The 18,525-nt window shown below is 47.7% G+C and overlaps 1 protein-coding gene across 3 annotated transcripts in view; it reads left to right on the top strand.

Annotated features, from left to right (window-relative positions):
• ezrb (ezrin b) overlaps positions 1 to 18,525 on the top strand; it is a 134,499-nt gene that overhangs the window by 73,936 nt on the left and 42,038 nt on the right. For all 3 annotated transcript variants that reach the window (XM_072507535.1, XM_072507527.1, XM_072507519.1), the window contains 2 exons: positions 11,866 to 12,012; positions 15,376 to 15,472. In XM_072507535.1, the coding sequence (XP_072363636.1) occupies positions 11,866 to 12,012; positions 15,376 to 15,472 (244 nt within the window). The remainder of the gene's footprint in view (positions 1 to 11,865; positions 12,013 to 15,375; positions 15,473 to 18,525) is intronic.

Genomic DNA, 18,525 nt, shown 5'->3' with positions numbered 1-18,525 from the left:
TGCCAAGAGCATGAAGAATGATTTTTATCAAGCTCCATGTTTCCTACATTCTCCTTGTCACAGTATCAAAAAGAAACACTCTATCTCCTCAGGGTCACTCTTAATTCATTATCTGAAGCTGCCTCTCCAAGCCCACTGACTCGTGGCCTGGCAATTGCATTGATGCCTTGTCCTTGCTTCACATTCTGCTTTGGCAATGCCCCACACGACTGGTCGCAGCTTTGGACTCAACTGAAGTCTGAGCTCTCCTCTCTGGTGCAGGCCTTATCCAAAGCTTCACTTCCAAGACCTTGCACTCAGTCTGGTAAATGGGGAACACTTGTCAATACACACCTTCGCATACAGCCAAGGTAATCGGTGTGCCATTGCCAACTCTAAGGGGACATGGTTGCTTCCCCTATCGGGCAATGTTAAAGCCACACCATGGCAGTCATCGATTTTGGAAGTCAGTGAACCAAGGGTTAGATGCTGAGCAGCAATCAGTGGCACTTGCAAATGCAGGTGATGCTTGAGTGGGCATATTGGCACAACTAGTTTGACTGCAGGCATGTCAATTGTGTTACAGCTGAATGGTCTCAGCTGGTGGGGCTACTGATGATTGACATGTTGGCCTTGCCCTTGGCAACATGCCCCACACTCCGATTTGAGTGAAACGATTAATCCGTGATGACGCCCACCTGCCTTTCCCTCTGAGGAGCCTGTGGCCTGGCAGTAATAATAATAACAATCGCTTATTGCCACAAGTAGGCTTCAATGAAGTTACTGTGAAAAGCCCCTAGTCTCCACATTCCAGCGCCTGTTCGGGGAGGCTGGTATGCGAATTGAACCCGCGCTGTGCTAAACCAGCCCCAAGTAGCCAGTAGCAAGCATCCTCCAGAACTGTGCTTTACATGCTTGACTCCCTCCCCCCGCTAGGACCTCCATACCCCCAAGTCAAACCGTCGGAATAAATCCCAGATTACGTGGAGCTGCTGCACAAACATTGCTCACCATGTGCATGCATGCCTTTTGAAGCCAGTTGTCCTATGTGCTATTCTTGCATCATACCACTGTGGATGGATTTCGTGTTTGGGGACGGGTGGGGGTGGATGATTCAGAGTGTGGGCCTGATAGAACAAGAACGAAGAAAATTACAGCACAGGAACAGGCCCTTCAGCTCTCCCAGCCTGTGCCGATCCAGATCCTTTATCTAAACCTGTCTTCTATTTTCCAAGAATCTACTTCCCTCGCCTGTTCATATATCTGTCTAGGTGCATCTTAAATGATGCTATCGTGCCCACCTCTACCGCCTCCTCTGGCAAAGCGTTCCAGGCACCCACCACCCTCTGTGTATAAAAAAAAAAAAAAAAAAAAAAACTTTACACTCACATCTCCCTTAAACTTTCCCCGTCTCACCTTGAAATCGTGACCCCTTATAGTTGATACCCCCACTCTTGGAAAAAGCTTGTCGCTATCCACCCTGTCCATACCTCATAATTTTGTAGACCTCAATCAGGTTCCCCCCCCCTCAACCTCAGTCTTTCCAACGAAAACAATCCTAATCTACTCAACCTTTCTTCATAGCTAGCACCCTCCATACCAGGCAACCTCCTGGTGAACCTCCTCTGCACCCTCTCTAAAGCATCCACATCCTTCTGGTAATGTGGTGACCAGAACTGCACGCAGTATTCCAAATGTGGCCTAACCAAAGTCCTATACAACTGTAACATGACCTGCCGACTCTTGTACTCAATACCCTGTCCGATGAAGGCAAGCATGCTGTATGCCTTCTTGACCACTCTATCGACCTGCGTTGCCACCTTCATGGTACAATGGACCTGATCTCCCAGATCTCTCTGTACATCAATTTTCCCCAAGACTCTTCCATTGACCGTATAGTCTGCTCTTGAATTAGATCTTCCAAAATGCATCACCTCGCATTTGCCTGGATTGAACTCCATCTGCCATTTCTCTGCCCAACTCTCCAATCTATCTATATTTTGCTGTATTCTCTGACAGTCCTCCTCACTCTCTAACTCCACCAATCTTCGTATCATCTGCAAACTAGCTAATCAGACCACCTATACCTTCGTCCAGATCATTTATGTATATCACAATCAACAGTGGTCCGAGCACGGATCCCTGTGGAACACCACTAGTCACCTTTCTCCATTTTGAGACACTCCCTTTCACCACTGCTCTGTCTCCTGTTGCCCAGCCAGTTCTTTATCCATCTAGCTAGTACACCCTGAACCCCATAAAACTTCACTTTTTCATCAACCTGCCATGGGAAACTTTATCAAACGCCTTACTGAAGTGCATGTATATGAAATCTACAGCCCTTCCTTCATCAATTAACTTTGTCACTTCCTCAAAGAATTCTATTAGGTTTGTAAGACATGACCTTCCCTGCACAAAACCATGCTGCCTATCACTGATAAGTCTATTTTCTTCCAAATGTGAATAGATTCTATCCCTCAGTATCTTCTCCAACAGTTTGCCTACCACTGCCGTCAAGCTCACAGGTCTATAATTTCCTGGATTATCCCTGCTACCCTTCTTAAACAAAGGGACAACATGAGCAATTCACCAGTCCTCTGGGACCTCACCCGTGCTCCAGGATGCTGCAAAGATATCTGTTAAGGCCCCAGCTATTTCGTCCCTCGCTTCCCTCAGTAACCTGGGATAGATCCCATCCGGACCTGGGGACTTGTCCACCTTAATGCCTTTTAGAATACCCAAAACTGCCCCCTTCCTTATGCTGACTTGACCTAGAGTATTTAAACATCCATCCCTAGCCTCAACATCTGTCGTGTCCCTCCTTGGTGAATACCGATGCAAAGTACTCATTAAGAATCTCACCCATTTCCTCTGACTCCACGCATAAATTCCCTTTTTTTTTGTCTTTGAGCGGGCCAATCCTTTTCTCTAGTTACCCTCTTGCTCCTTGTATACAAATAAAAGGCTTTGGGATTTTCCTTAACCCTGTTAGCCAAAGATATTTCATGACCCCTTTTAGCCCTCTTTATTGCGCGTTTGAGATTTGTCCTACGTTCCTGATATTCCTCCAAAGCTTCATCAATTTTAAGTCGCCTAGATCTTATGTATGCTTCCTTTTTCATTTTAGCTAGTCTCTCAATTCCACCCGTCATCCATGGTTCCCTAATCTTGCCATTTCTATCCCTCATTTTCACAGGAACATGTCTGTCCTGCACTCTAATCAACCTTTCCTTAAAAGACTCCCACATTTCAAATGTGAATTTACCCTTTTTTAAAAAAAATATATTTTATTGAAAATTTTTCGATCACAATTTTTTCCCCTTACACATCAAACATAAGAAAAAGAAAATTTAACAGTACATGTAACATAGTAACCACAGTCTAATAATAAGTAACTAACCAACATGGTAAACTAATCATTTAACATAAAATAAAACTCCTCCTCCCCCCCCCCCCCCCCCCTCCCTGGGTTGCTGCTGCTGGTCATCTATCTTCCCTCTAACGTTCCCCTAGGTAGTCGAGGAATGGCTGCCACCGTCTGGTGAACCCTTGAGCCGATCCTCTCAGCGCAAACTTCATCTGCTCCAGTTTTATGAACCCCGCCATATCGTTTGTCCAGGCCTCCAGTCTGGGGGTTTTCGCTTCCTTCCACATGCGTAAAATCCTACGCCGGGCTACTAGGGACGCAAAGGCCACAACATCGGCCTCTTTCGCCTCCTGCACTCCCGGCTCATCCGCAACTCCAAATAAAGCTAACCCCCATCCTGGTTTGGCCCGGACCTTCACCACCTTCGAGATCATTCCCGTCACTCCCTTCCAATACCCCTCCAGTGCCGGGCACGACCAAAACATATGTGTGTGGTTTGCCGGGCTTCCGCCGCACCTCCCACACTTGTCCTCCACTCCGAAGAACCTGCTCAACCTTGCTCCCGTTATGTGTGCTCTCGTTATGTGTGCTCCATGTAGCACCTTAAATTGAATCAGGCTAAGCCTGGCGCACGATGAAGAGGAATTTACCCTGCTTAGGGCATCAGCCCACATACCCTCCTCTACCTCCTCCCCGAGCTCCTCTTCCCACTTTCCTTTTAGTTCGCCCACCAGCTCCTCCCCCTCTTCTCTCATCTCTCGGTATATCTCTGACACCTTGCCCTCTCCAACCCACACCCCCGAGAGCATTCTATCCTGGATCCCCTGTGTCGGGAGCAATGGAAATTCCTTCACCTGTTGTCTTGTGAACGCCCTCACCTGCATATACCTAAAAGAGTTTCCCCGGGGCAGCTTATACTTTTCCTCCAACGCTCCCAAGCTCGCAAACGTCCCGTCTATAAATAAATCTCCCACCCTCCTAATTCCCAACTGGTGCCAGCTCTGGAATCCTCCATCCATCTTCCCTGGGGCAAACCTATGGTTGTTCCTGATTGGGGACCCCACCAGGGCTCCCAGCACACCTCTCTGTCGTCTCCATTGTCCCCAGATATTTAATGTTGCCGCCACCACTGGGTTCGTGGTAAATTTCTTTGGTGAGAGCGGTAGCGGCGCCGTCACCAACGCCTCTAGACTCGTCCCTTTACAGGACTTTCTCTCCAGTCTTTTCCACGCCACTCCCTCTCCCTCCATCATCCACTTACGGATCATCGCCACATTGGCGGTCCAATACTAGTCTCCCAAATTCGGCAGCGCCAGCCCCCCTCTGTCTCTGCTACGTTGTAGGAACCCCCTCCTTGCCCTCGGGACTTTCCCTGCCCACACGAAGCTCGTGATGCTCCTGTCTATTTTTTAAAAAAAGGCCTTAGTAATTAGTATAGGGAGACACTGGAACACAAATGGGAACCTCGGGAGGACCGTCATCTTAATTGCCTGCACTCTGCCCGCCAATGACAGTGGCTGCATGTCCCACCTCTTGAAGTCTTCTTCCATTTGTTCTACCAATCGTGTCAGATTAAGTCTGTGCAAGGTTCCCCAGCTCCTGGCGATCTGAATCCCCAGGTATCGAAAGTTTCTTTCCACTTTCCTTAGAGGCAGGCCTTCTATCCCTCTACTCTGGTCCCCAGGGTGTATCACGGAAAGTTCACTCTTCCCCATGTTAAGCCTATATCCCGAGAAATCTCCGAACTCCCTCAATATCTGCATGACCTCTGTCATCCCCCCCCCCCCCACTGGGTCCGTCACATACAACAGTAGGTCATCCGCGTAGAGCGACACTCGGTGTTCTTCTCCCCCTCTAATCACCCCCTTCCATTTCCTGGAGTCTCTCAGCGCCATGGCTAGTGGTTCAATTGCCAAAGTGAACAGTATTGGAGATAGCGGGCATCCCTGCCTTGTTCCCCTGTATAGTCTGAAATACTCCGATCTTTGCCGACCCGTGACCACACTTGCCGTTGGGGCCCCATAGAGAAGTTTGACCCAGCTAATAAACCCTTTCCCGAACCCGAACCTCCTTAGCACCTCCCATAAGTACTCCCACTCCACCCTGTCAAATGCCTTCTCTGCATCCATTGCCACCACTATCTCTGCCTCCCCCTCTACTGGGGGCATCATTATCACCCCTAATAGCCGTCGCACGTTGACATTTAGTTGTCTCCCCTTTACGAACCCTGTCTGGTCTTCGTGCACCACCCCCGGGACACAGTCCTCTATCCTCGATGCCAGCACCTTTGCTAGCAATTTGGCATCCACATTCAATAGTGAGATAGGTCTATAGGACCTGCACTGCAGCGGATCTTTATCCCGCTTCAAAATTAGCGATATCGACGCCTCCGACATTGTCGGGGGTAGAGACCCTCCTTCCCTGGCCTCGTTAAAAGTCCTCACCAACAGCGGGGCCAGCAGGTCCACATATTTTCTATAAAATTCCACCGGGAACCCGTCTGGTCCCGGAGCCTTCCCTGCCTGCATATTCCCCAGTCCCTTAATAACCTCGTCCACCCCAATTGGTGCCCCCAGGCCTTCCATCTCCTGCTCCTCCACCCTCGGGAACCTCAATTGATCCAGGAACTGCCGCATCTCCTCTTTTCCCTCCGGGGGTTGGGACCTATGCAGTCCTTCGTAGAAGGTCTTAAACACCTCGTTTATCTTCCCTGCTCTCCGCACCGCAGCTCCCTTTTCGTCTCTAATTTCCCCCTATCTCCCTCGCCGCTGTCCTCTTTCGCAGCTGATGGGCCAACAGGCGACTAGCTTTTTCCCCATACTCATACCTCACCCCCTGTGCCTTCCTCCACAGCATCTCCGCCCTCCTGGTGGTCAGAAGGTCGAACTCCGTCTGGAGTCGTCGTCGTCTCCCTGTACAGTCCCTCTTCCGGGGTCTCCGCAAATTCCCTGTCCACCCTTGAGATCTCCCCCAGTAGTCTTTCCCTTTCCTTGGCCTCTGTTTCCCTTTTGTGGGCCCTGATGGAGATCAGCTCTCCTCTGACCACCACTTTTAGTACTTCCCAAAACACTCTCACTCGGACCTCCCCATCGTCATTGGCCTCCAGGTACCTCTCGATACATCCCCGCACTCTTCCACAAACTCCCTCATCCGCCAACAATCCCACATCTAATCGCCAGAGTGCTTGCTGCTCCCTCTCCTCTCCTAGTTCCAGGTCCACCCAATGTGGGGCATGATCCGAAATAACTATGGCTGAATACTCAGCTTCTTCCACCCTCGAGATCAATGACCTTCCCAAAACAAAAAAATCTATCAGGGAGTACACTTTATGAACATGGGAGAAGAAGGAGCACTCCCTGGCCCTTGGTCTAAGAAATCGCCATGGATCCATTCCACCCATTTGGTCCATAAACCCCTTAAGCACCTTGGCCGCTGCCGGCCTTCTTCCGGTCTTAGATCTGGATCTATCTAACCCTGGGTCCAGCACGGTGTTGACGTCTCCCCCCATTATCAAGTTTCCTACCTCCAGGTCTGGTATACGTCCCAGCATCTGCTTCATGAATCCCGCATCATCCCATTTCGGGGCATATACGTTAACCAACACGACCTCCATTCCCTCCAGCCTGCCACTCACCATCACATATCTGCCTCCACTATCTGCTACAATGCTCCTTGCTTCGAATGCTACCCGTTTCCCCACCAGTATGGCTACCCATCTATTCTTTGCATCCAGCCCTGAATGGAACACTTGTCCCACCCATCCTTTCCTTAACCTAACTTGGTCCGCCACCTTCAGGTGCGTCTCCTGGAGCATAACCACGTCTGCCCTTAGTCCTTTCAAGTGCGCGAGCACTCGGGCCCTTTTAATCGGTCCATTTAGGCCTCTCACGTTCCACGTGATCAGCCTCACTAGGGGGCTACCTGCCCCCTTCCTGTGTTGACTAGCCATCACCTTCTCTAGGCCAGTCCCACGTCCCGCTTCCGCGCTCCCACTCGTTCCCCAGGTGTCGCATTCCAGCCCCGACCACCCATTCTTTAGCCAGTTCCCCTTTGATTTCAGCAGTAACCCAGTTATCCCCCCCCTCCCCGCTAGACCCCCCTCTAGCGTGATTGCTCCCCCCCATATTGCTTCCGCAAGTCAGCTGACTTCAACTGACCCCGGCTACTCCTGCTCACTCCTTGACCCCCCCCCCCCCCGGCGTGGGGAACTCCCATCTACCTTGCGCCTATCTTTCTGGCGCGGGAACATCTCTATAGCTGACCCGCCTCTTGTGGCGCAGCTCCCTTTCCCATCCCACTCCCATTCCTCATCCTCCGCCTATGTCCCTTCTTTCCCCCCCCCCCCACCGGCGCCCACATTTCTTAGTGTCTCCCCCCCTTCCCAATTTACTTCTCTATTTACATCGACAGTAACATTTCCCTGCAATATCAGTCCCTCAGTTCCGATCCAATTTCTCATCTTTAATAAAAGGTCCATGCTTCTTCCGCCGTTTCGAAGTAGTCTCTCCTGGTACGTGACCCATAGTCATGCCGGCTGCAGCATCCCGAACTTCACCTTCTTGTGTAACACCTCCTTGGCTTGGTTATAACTCTCCCTCCTTCTCGCCACCTCTGCACTCCAATCCTGGTACACCCGTACCACTGCATTCTCCCATCTGCTACTCCGCACCTTTTTAGCCCATCTCAGAACCACTTCTCTATCATTAAAGCGGTGAAATCGCACTATTGTCGCCCTAGGTGGTTCTCCCGCTTTTGGTCTCCTTGCCGGGATCCGATGAGCCCCCTCCACTTCTAAGGGGCCTCAGCTCCCATCAGCGAGCTTAGCGTCGTGCTCACATAAGCCCCGCAGTCCGCTCCTTCCACTCCCTCGGAGACCCAGAATCCGAAGGTTCTTCCTTCGTGCTCTGTTTTCTAGGGCCTCAATCCTTTCAATGCACTTTTTGTGGAGCGCCTCGTGCGTCTGTGTTTTGACCGCCAGGCCCAGGATCTCGTCCTCATTATCCGTCACCTTCTGCTCCACCACGCGAAGCTCTGTCTCCTGGGTCCTTTGTGCCTCCTTAAGCCCCTCAATTGCCTGTAGCATCGGGGTCAGCACCTCCTTCTTTAGTAGCTCCACACTGTCTTAGGAATTCATCTTGAGCGGGCCCCCATGTCGCCTGGGCTTTCTCCGCCGCCATCTTGTTTCTCATTCCTTTCTGTCCCTATTGTCGAGGATTCCTCGCGCTGCAGCCGCCGCTGCCGATATTTTCCTCTTTCGTTGGGGGGGGAACTCTATTCACTCACCCCACACCGGGTTTCATCGCGCGAAAATTTCCCGTTGGATTTCCCGTTGGGGCTCTTAAAAGAGCCCGAAGGTCCGTTGGAGCTGGAGCCGTCGAAACGTGCGGCTTAGCTGGTCATTGACGCAACCGGAAGTCCGTGGATTTACACTTAAACAGCTGCTCCCAATCCACATTCCCTAGCTCCTGCTGAACGTTGTTATACTTGGCCTTCCCCGATTTAGCACTCTTCCTTTAGGACCACTCTCGTCTTTGTCCATGAGTATTCTAAAACTTACGGAATTGTGATCGCTATTCCCAAAGTAATCACCGACTGAAACTTCAACCACCTAGTTGGGATCATTCCCCAATACCAGGTCCAGTATGGCCCCTTCCTGAGTTGGACTATTTACATACTGCTCTTAAAAAAACAAAAAAAAAAAAAACTCTCCTGAATGCTCCTTACAAATTCTGCTCCATCTACGCCTCCAAAACTACATGAGTCCCATTCAATGTTGGGGAAGTTAAAATCTCCCATCACGACCACCCTATTGCTCCTACATTTTTCTATAATCTGTCTACATATTTGTACCGCTACTTCACGCTCGCTTTTGGGAGGCCTGTAGTAAAGTCCCAACAATGTTACTGCACCCTTCCTATTTCTTAGCTCTACCCATATTGCCTCCGTGCCCTCCTTAATCACAGCTGTAATCTCATCTCTGACCAGTAATGCAACTCCTCCACCCCTTTTACCTCCCTCTTTATCCCTCCTGAAGCATCTATACCCTGGGATATTTAGTTGCCAGTCTTGCCCTTCCCTCAACCAAGTCTCAGTAATACCAATAACATCATATTCCCAGGTACTAATCCCAGCCCTAAATTCATCTGCCTTACCTGCTACGCTTCTCGCTTGAAACAAATGCACCTCAGACCACCTGTCCCTTTGCGTTCATCATCTCTTCCCTGTCTACTCTTCTCCTTAGTCACATTGAGTTTATTACCTAGTGCCTTACTGGCTTCAGTTGCTGCCTCTTTACTGACCTCTAACTTTCTAATTGGGCCGGGATTCTCCCCTACCCGGCAAGGCGGGGAGTTCCGGCGTAATGGAGTGGCGGGAACCACTCCGCCGTCGGGCCGCCCCAATTCCGCACCTTTAGGGGCCAAGCCCTTGCCTTGAGGGGCTAGGCCTGCGCTGGAGTGGTTTCCGCTCTGCCGGCTGGCGGCGAAAGGTCTTCGCCGGGCGACGCATGCGCGGGAGCGTCAGCGGCCACTCGCTGCATCCCCGTGCAGGGAAGGGGGTCTCTTCTGCCTCCGCAATAGTGAAGACCATGGCGAAGGCGGAAGAAAAGAGTGCCCCCACGGCACAGGCCCGCCTGCGGATCGGTGCGCCCCGATCGTGGGCCAGGCCTCCATGGGGGCATCCCCAGGGCCAGATCGCCCCGTGCCCCTCAGGACTCTGGAGCCTGCCTTGTCCCGCCGTTCAAAAGGTTTAATCCACGCCGGTGAGCAAGGATTGACAGCAGCGGGACTTCGGCCCATCGCGGGCCGGAGAATTGCCGGGGGTGGGCCCGCCGACCGGCGTGATTCCTGTCCCCGCCGAATCTTTGGTGGCGGAGAATTCGGAACATGGCGGGGATGGGATTCACGCCAGCCCCCGGCGATTCTCCGACCCGGTGGGGGGGGTCGGAGAATCACGCCCCTGGTTCCCATCCCCTTTCCACCTTAGATTAAAACCTCCCCAACAGTGTTATCAAAAGCACCCCCTAGGACATTGGTTCCAGTCCTGCCCAGGTGTAGACCATCCGATTTGTAATGGTCCCTACTCTCCCAGAACCGGTTCCAATGTCTCAAAAATCTGAACCCTCCCTTCCTGCACCATCTCTCAAACCACGTATTCATTCTGACTATTCTTGAATTTCTACTGACTGTCTTGTGGCACTGGTAGCAATCCTGAGATTACTACCTTTGAGGTCCTACTTTTTAACTTGTCTCCTAATTCCCTAAATTCTGATTGTAGGATCTCATCCCGTTTTGTACCTATATCGTTGGTGCCTATATACACCACGACAACTGGCTGTTCACCCTCCCCCTCCAGTATGTCCTGCAGCCAGGAGGGCACGATGGAGGATTCGGGCACTGAGGCAATATGAGACATCCCTGACCCCTGCACCCGGGAGGAAACATACCATTCTGGAGTCTCGTTTTTGACCACAGAAACGCCTGTCTACTCCCCTTGCGATTGAATCCCCTATGACTATAGCCCCGCCAGTCTTTTTCCCGTCCTTCTGTGCAGCAGAGTCAGCCATGGTGCCATGAGCCTGGCTCCTACTGCCTTCTCCTGGTGAGTCATCTCCCCCAACAGTATCCAAAACTGTATACCTGTTTTGGAGGGAGATGACCGCAGGAGACGCCTGCACTGCCTTCCTGCTCTTTCTCTGCCTTTTGGTCACCCATTCCCGGTCTCCCTCACCAATCCTAATCCGCAGTGTGACCAACTCACTGAACGTGCTACCCACGACCGCCTCAGCATCGCGTATGCTCCAAAGTGAGTCCATCTGCAGCTCCAGAGCCGTCATGCGGTCTAACAGGAGCTGCAGCTGGACACACTTCCCGCACATGAAGGAGTCAGGGGCATCGGACGAGTCCCTGAACTCCCACATTGAGCATGAGAAGCATAACACGGGTCTGGGATCTCCTGCCATTTTTACACTTTACCTTAACTGATTACAAATATAATATCAAATAATGAATAAGTGAAAGGAATAAAGATTTTACTTACCAATCACAATACTTAACAACACACAAAGAGTTAATATGATGAGATTCAAAGGGAGCTGAAAATCCTGGCCAGAATCTGTATGATTCTGAAGAAGAGTCTGACTGCCGTGATATTGTCTTCTGTTTTACACGTGTGCTGGCAATAACCATGAAGGAGCCAATGATGGTGTTGACGTTGCACATTGTTTCTGTTTCTGGGTTTGATCCCAAGCCAAACCAGTGGGTTAAGGGTTTCTCTTTACAAGGTATCTGGAAATATGCTAAGGTAGCTTGTTCTGATGGCTGGGAGGTGCTTTATTTGACATCTAATCAATTTAATGCAAGTTCGGAAAGGTCACTAGCCAACGTAAATATAAAGTGTATGTCGTGTTCTCTTACTTACGGGTCACTTGGTGCTCATAATATGCAGAAGATTCTCTTATTCCTCCGGCGCTACTCCTTTATTATTTATGAGCCTGTTTTTAAATTTTGTTTCTTCAACAGAGAAGATGCCATGTTAGAGTACCTGAAGATTGCCCAGGATCTAGAAATGTATGGTGTCAACTACTTTGACATCAAAAATAAGAAGGGAACAGACTTATGGTTGGGTGTTGATGCTCTGGGTCTCAATATCTATGAAAAAGAAGACCGGTAAGTGATTTAAAAAAAAAATAAAAAATTTTAAGTCCTTCAATGCATTACCATGTTCATTTGGAATGAGTAAACAACTGTGTCCATACCCATTCAGAAGAATGGGCCTGTATAAAAAGCAACTTCATTTATGTTATGTTTTGATTTGCTAGCAATGGGTTGGAAGCTATGGTATACAGCTGGATGTATGTAGAAATGTCTCTCTTTATTTGAGTTCCAATGTGTAACCATAGCTACTTGAACAGGTTTTTCAACCTTCAACCACGGGATAATGTATTAGTATGACATTGAACTCTGTTCAGGAGGCATAGGACTTAATTATTTTCCTGTCAGGATTTGCGGAAAGCCCCTCCTACCTCCAACAGCACGCATTTAACTAATATTTCCTAAGGTGCATCGCAGAAAGGTTAAGAAAGATCATTTTGCACTGTGCCACATGGGAGGCATGAGAGCAGGTGACCTAACGCCTGACTGCAGTAGCAGTAAGAGTTGGAACAAAGCCAGCCTCGGGTGGGGATAAAGAGCAGCGAGCTGAAGCCTGAGATGGAGCTGGGTGAGACTGGAGAGAGAATCCAGCGGGCGAAGTGGAAGTGGATAGGCAATATTGGTGGCGAGGAGTGGAGGGGGAGAGAAGAATCATCCATGTAATATTGCAAATAAGTGATTGGTTGAGTATTTCTCTCTATAAAGTAGGCCATTTCTATAAACTACACATTGGGAAATTAAAAGTTGCCATCAGCCTATGTATAAAATCATAGAATTTACACTCCAGAAGGAGGCCATGTGGCCCATCGAGTCTGCACAGTCCCTTGGAAAGAGCACCCTACCTCCATGCCTCCACCCTATCCCAGTAACCTTTTTGGACATTAAGGGGCATGGCCAATCCACCTAACCTGTACCTCGGACTGTGGGAGGAAACCGGAGCACCCCCCGGGCGCAACCCACGCAGATACGGGGCGAAAGTGCAAATTCCACGTTGACAGTCACCGAGGCCGGAATTGAACCCTGGAGCTGTGATGCAGCAGTGCTAACCACTGTGCCGTATAACGGTCAGTCAACTGATAACAGTAGATCTAGAGGCAGGAGTTAGATTAATAGTTTAAACAAACTACTAACTAGATTCTAAGAGGGAATAAAGATTTATTTTTTTATCATACCGGATGGGAGACTGAGGTCTGTTGCCTGAAATTCCTGCACATGTGGAAAGTTCAGGCTACGCTGTCTTGACTAGTGTTATGGTCAAGACATGAAAGATATATAAAACCATCAACTGGACTAAGTGGTTTTTTTTCCTGTGCTAGTCCATGGGATTTGGTGCAATTTAGGATGTGTTTTGGCTAAACTTCAGTTTATGGAAGTCTGACCAGCAAAGCACTGGAATAGTCAATTCAGGTGGACAAAAAAGAGAGCTGGCAGGTATTATTGAGGTGAAATTAGGTGGTCTTAATGGATTTCAAACAAGTTGTGATGGAGGATCAAAAGAGTGCTGTTTAAGTTTGAACATGGACAGTGTACATGTTTTTTTTTTTTGTTGGATGGTCTAGGGGCAACATGTAAATGAGAAATGGGGCACCAAGAATATTTGGGACTCCAAAGGTAACTGGGAAGGAGGAGTTAGTGAAATCATTGCAGGTTCTCTGGTTACAAATGTATAGATGAGAATGGAACAAAGCAGAAGCAGTTCCACAGAGCTGGGTGATGAAGGAGAGGCATAGGAGGACAATAGTGTAGTCAGCTGTGTCAAAGGCTGCAGGTGGGTCAAGAGATTGAAGCAGATGGTTTACTGTGGTTCCAGTTGCATGTAATTTGTGACTTAACCATTTTGTTAATGATAGCTTGGGAAAACTGCACTGATTTGGGAGTTGTCAACACATTCAAGTTGTTTGGAGAAGATGGGAGGTTGAGGAAGGGACAGTAGTTTGCAATGTTGGAGAGGTCAATTGTGTGTTTTTTAATTAAGAGTGGGGTGGTGAAGGCAGATTTGAATGGGATGGGGTAGTACCTGAAGGGAGAGAGCTGTTAATATCAGCCAGCATGGGGGCCAAGACCAAAGTTGGGTGATGAGATTGGTGGAAATGTGGTTGAAAAAAACCGAGAAGTCTTATAGACAAAATGAGCTCTTGAGAAGGTAAAATGGGGAATTAAAGAGAAACTGGGAAAAAGAGAATTCCGGGCAACAACTGGGGTTGTTTGGGGGGTCCTTGGAGGATGCTTAGTCTTGTGGATGAGGAGAAAGGAGGGAAGTAGCAGAGCAGATAGTCTCAATCTTAATGACAAAACCATGAGCTTGTTGCACTTAAGGGGTACATGCACTGGAGGGAGATGTACACGGCAATGATCGGAGATTGTCTTATCTGTGGCTGACACTATGGGAGCAAAGTTTTGAGGGCAATAGTTTTAAGAACTCAATGTCTTTCAAGCATAAGAAATGGAAGTAGATCCTTGAACTCTAGCCTGTTTCACCATTTAATTAGATCATGGGTGATCCATCTATCCATCTTGATTCCATAGAGTCTTAATCATCAGTAGAGCACGGATTGAGTCTGCGTGGTCCCTTTGAAGAATAATCCAGTTAGTCCCACTCCAGTTTGTTTCATTTCTGCCATATCTTTGCACTTTCCTCCAAGTAATTATCCAATTCCCTTTTTTGAGAATATTTGAAACCGGTTGAGAATATTATATCACCATTAATCAGTGTAATTGGAACCATTTTTTTTTATACCATCAAAAACCGTCAGGATTTCTTGCACCTCGATCAAATTTCTTGACCTTTTCTACTTTAACCTCTCTGCTCCAAGGAAAACAACCCTAGCTTCTCCAGTCTACCCATGCACTGCAATTTCTCAGCTCTGAAACCATGATCGTAAGTCACTCCTTAACCCCCTCCTCGTGTTTCTCTAATGGTGCCCGGAATTGTGCTCCACCTGAGGATCGTTTTCTTTCTCTAAGAAAAATGCCAATCTAGTAATGGAATGTTGTTGAGAATAAAGGAATTCAAAGTGGTTTCAATTGTGTAATTCAATTCGGTCATTCCTGATGTGCAGTCTTTATAATTCATGCAAGACCTAGTTTTTGTTATGTCCTTGTGGCACCTTTTTCCAATTTTTGTTCTGTGACATAACCTGGTAATAAGACTCCGAAAAATCACAATTATCTTGATAAACCTGTGTTTCTGATGTCAGTTCTGATAAATTATAGGAATTCATAATTTGTTTTAAATAGTATTTCCACCAATATTATGTACCAAAGGTGCATCTAGGTACAATGTAACGAATGTGCAGTTCTTAGTTTAGTATGTATGGAATGAAATGTTTAGTTCAGCTGAAGCCCAGACTGGAAAGTAAAATCATCTTTTAAATTTAGACTAACACCTAAGATTGGTTTCCCGTGGAGTGAAATCCGCAATATCTCCTTCAATGACAAGAAATTTGTCATCAAACCCATCGACAAGAAGGCACCGGTGAGTGAGTTTATTTTTCCGATTCATTTTTCAGGTATTAATTTTCTTTAACAAGATTGACTGCTTGCAGCAGAATATCACAAAGTATTAATAAAAAATAAAGTAACTGGTAAGGTATTATGTACCAGCTCAACAGCAGCAACTCTGTACAATTGGCAATATGGAGACTGGGGAGAGGAGATATACATTTGGGTGCCGGAGAAACAATTACAGAGGGCAAAACACAAATGGATCTGGTGTTGGTGTTGTCACTTGCTTCTAGCGGACGGATCTCGCTGCTGTTGTCGTCTTGCGCTCCCTTCCGCTTCAGCCATTCGTCCCGTCTTTCGCCTGTATTCTCCTTGCTCTCTGTTCCTGTAGATGCCACGTTTGTTATCCTTTCCCATGCTGTCCTTCTGGCTATCATTCCCCCACCTCCCTGGTTCTCCTCTATTGTTCCCTGTCTCTTCACTCTTTCTCTTTCTCTCCCCCCCCCCCCCCCCCCTTCTGCCCCCTCCTATGATTTGCCTTTCTTTCCTCTTCGGTTTAGCTGTTTTCCCCCCTCTCCCAGTCTCTCTCTCCCTCTCGTGCCTCGGCTACTTTCGCCTGATTCTTGGCTACCTGGCTATTCCTCTGCTTGTTTGTTGGCCACAAACCGGTCCCGGAACAGTTGGATGAATGGCTCCCACGTTCTGTGGAAGCTGTCGTCTGACCCTCGGATGGCGAATTTGATTTTCTCCATTTGGAGAGATTCTGAGAGGTCGGACAGCCAGTCTGCAGCTTTGGGTGGTGCTGCTGACCACCAGCCGAACAGGATTCTACGGCGGGCGATCAGGGAGGCAAAGGCAAGGGCGTCCGCCCTCCTCCACAGGAATAGATCTGGCTGGTTTGATAATCCCGAAGACCACCACTTTCGGACCTGGCTCCACCCTCATCCCCACCACTTTGGACATTGCCTCGAAGAAGGCTGCCCAGTACCCCGCAAGTCTGTGGCAAGACCAGAACATGTGGGCATGGTTGGCTGGGCCTCCTTCGCGCTGTTCGCACCTATCCTCCACCTCTGGGAAGAACCTACTCATACGGGTTCTTGTTAAGTGGGCTCTCTGTACCACTTTTAGTTGACTCGCCACTTTCTCAACCAGACATGTCACCTTCAATGATTTGTTCATGTGCACTCCCCCGCCCAAGTCTCTGCTTTTGCACCCCTTTTTGAATTGTATTTTAAAAAATAAATTAAAACTATTTTTTTCCACAAGGGACAATTTAGCTTGGCCAATCCGCCTAGCCTGCACATCTTTTTGGGTTGAGGGGGTGAGACCCACGCAGTCATGGGGAGAATGCACAAACTCCACACGGACAGTGGGCCGGGATCGAACCCATGTCCTCGCCCTTTCAAATTGTAACCTTTTAGTTTATAATCACCTTTTCTACTAATGTTTCCGTTGACACTTCTCTGCATGAATATCAACTGTCACATGTTCACCCATTCCAGCAGCCTCTCTGATTCAATATCAACTGTCACATGTTCACCCATTCCAGCAGCCTGTCTATCCTCTTCATAGTTCACAGTACCAGTTTTTTGTGCCATCGCAGATTTTGGAAGTGTCCGACCTACGCAAATCTCCATCATTAATTTAGATCAAGAAAAGCAGTGGCCCTAATACCGACCACTGGGGCACACCTTCCAGTCTGGGCCTATTGCTTCTCCTCTCATCTTGTATCCTTTCATGCCCATGCCAGCCTGTCTCCATCATGCTCTCCTTTGACTGGACCATGACTGCCTCCGCCAACCAATACCATTGCTCAGTTTTTTGGGATGCAAATCCCAGTTTCGATTAACACCTTACACTTTTGAAAATTGGGTCTGTTAGATCAACACGGAAGTTACTGTGGATTCACTTTGGTTACCAAACGTCAGTTGCCAACCATGCACATGGCTCAGCATTAGATCATTTGCTTTTGTAGTGTGTCGCACTTGGATCTGAGCCATTATTATGGTTTGCATGTAGTATTGTAACTCAATATAACATGTAAAGGAAGAAAGCTCCTTTTGAGCTCTTTGAACTAAATTTGTTCCTTGAATTGTGAATTCTTTCTCTGCAGTCTGTTTCTTGGGTTGACTTTGTCTCTTTTTTTTTTTCCTTTCCTGCGATTAGGCCTGGATTACTCTAGCAGAAACATAATTAAGCAAAATGATCGCTTCCCTTGCTTTTATTGCTTAATACTGGTTCCAGTGTCTTCTGAACTGCATTTTTTTTTCACTGTCTAAAATGAAGCCAGAGGTTTTAATTGTCCTATCCAAGGTTTTGATTTTTGAATGTTTCAATACTGAAATATGAATGTTCTATTTATGCATGTCTAGGATACTGATTCTTGGCAAATTGCAAGACATCTTCTGTCCATTTGTGTTATTTGTACATAGTAGCAGAAGAGGAGCAAAATTGTAGGCAAATTTCAAAAATCTAACACAAAATGGCAAATCCAGTACAGACTGCAACCAAAATCCAGGCAGAATAGTGTCCAAGAGGAAATGTTGGAGTCTTAAGAATGGAAGGCAAAGTCCAACATTAGAATCAGATCTTTCAGGTATCAAATTAGGAAACATTATAAAGGAAGCAGAATTTTTTTTTTGTGGAAAATTGCAACTGATGCTAGATTGATAGTTTTTTATTCGCCAAAGTTGTTACAGAATATGGGATAACATTGGGGAATAAAGTTAGATCCCAGATCAACCATAATCTCATTGAATCTTGGAACAGGTTTGAGCGGATAATACTGATCCAAATTCTTATAAATATTTGAATAAGTTACACAATTGACTAAAGAAAAGAGATGATCTTGTGGAGGCAGAGGTCATGACTGAGGGACTAAATGAGTACTTTGCACCTGACTTTAAAAAAAAAAGTAGTATGTTTATGTTGCAGTAAAAGAAAGGGAAGTAGATAATACGAAAATAGATAGAAATGTATCAAATAGGTTGCCTTCACTCAGTTCGGATGGGATGCCTCCTAGATTTGAGGGAAGCTTAAGGTGGAGGTAGCAGAAACTCTGATTAGTCGTTCAATCCTGACGTG

This window comes from Scyliorhinus torazame, chromosome 1 (genome assembly GCF_047496885.1).
Source record: "Scyliorhinus torazame isolate Kashiwa2021f chromosome 1, sScyTor2.1, whole genome shotgun sequence".
Lineage (NCBI taxonomy): Eukaryota > Metazoa > Chordata > Chondrichthyes > Carcharhiniformes > Scyliorhinidae > Scyliorhinus > Scyliorhinus torazame.
Note: the sequence above shows the minus strand (reverse complement) of the source record. Positions and strands in the feature narration are given on the sequence as shown.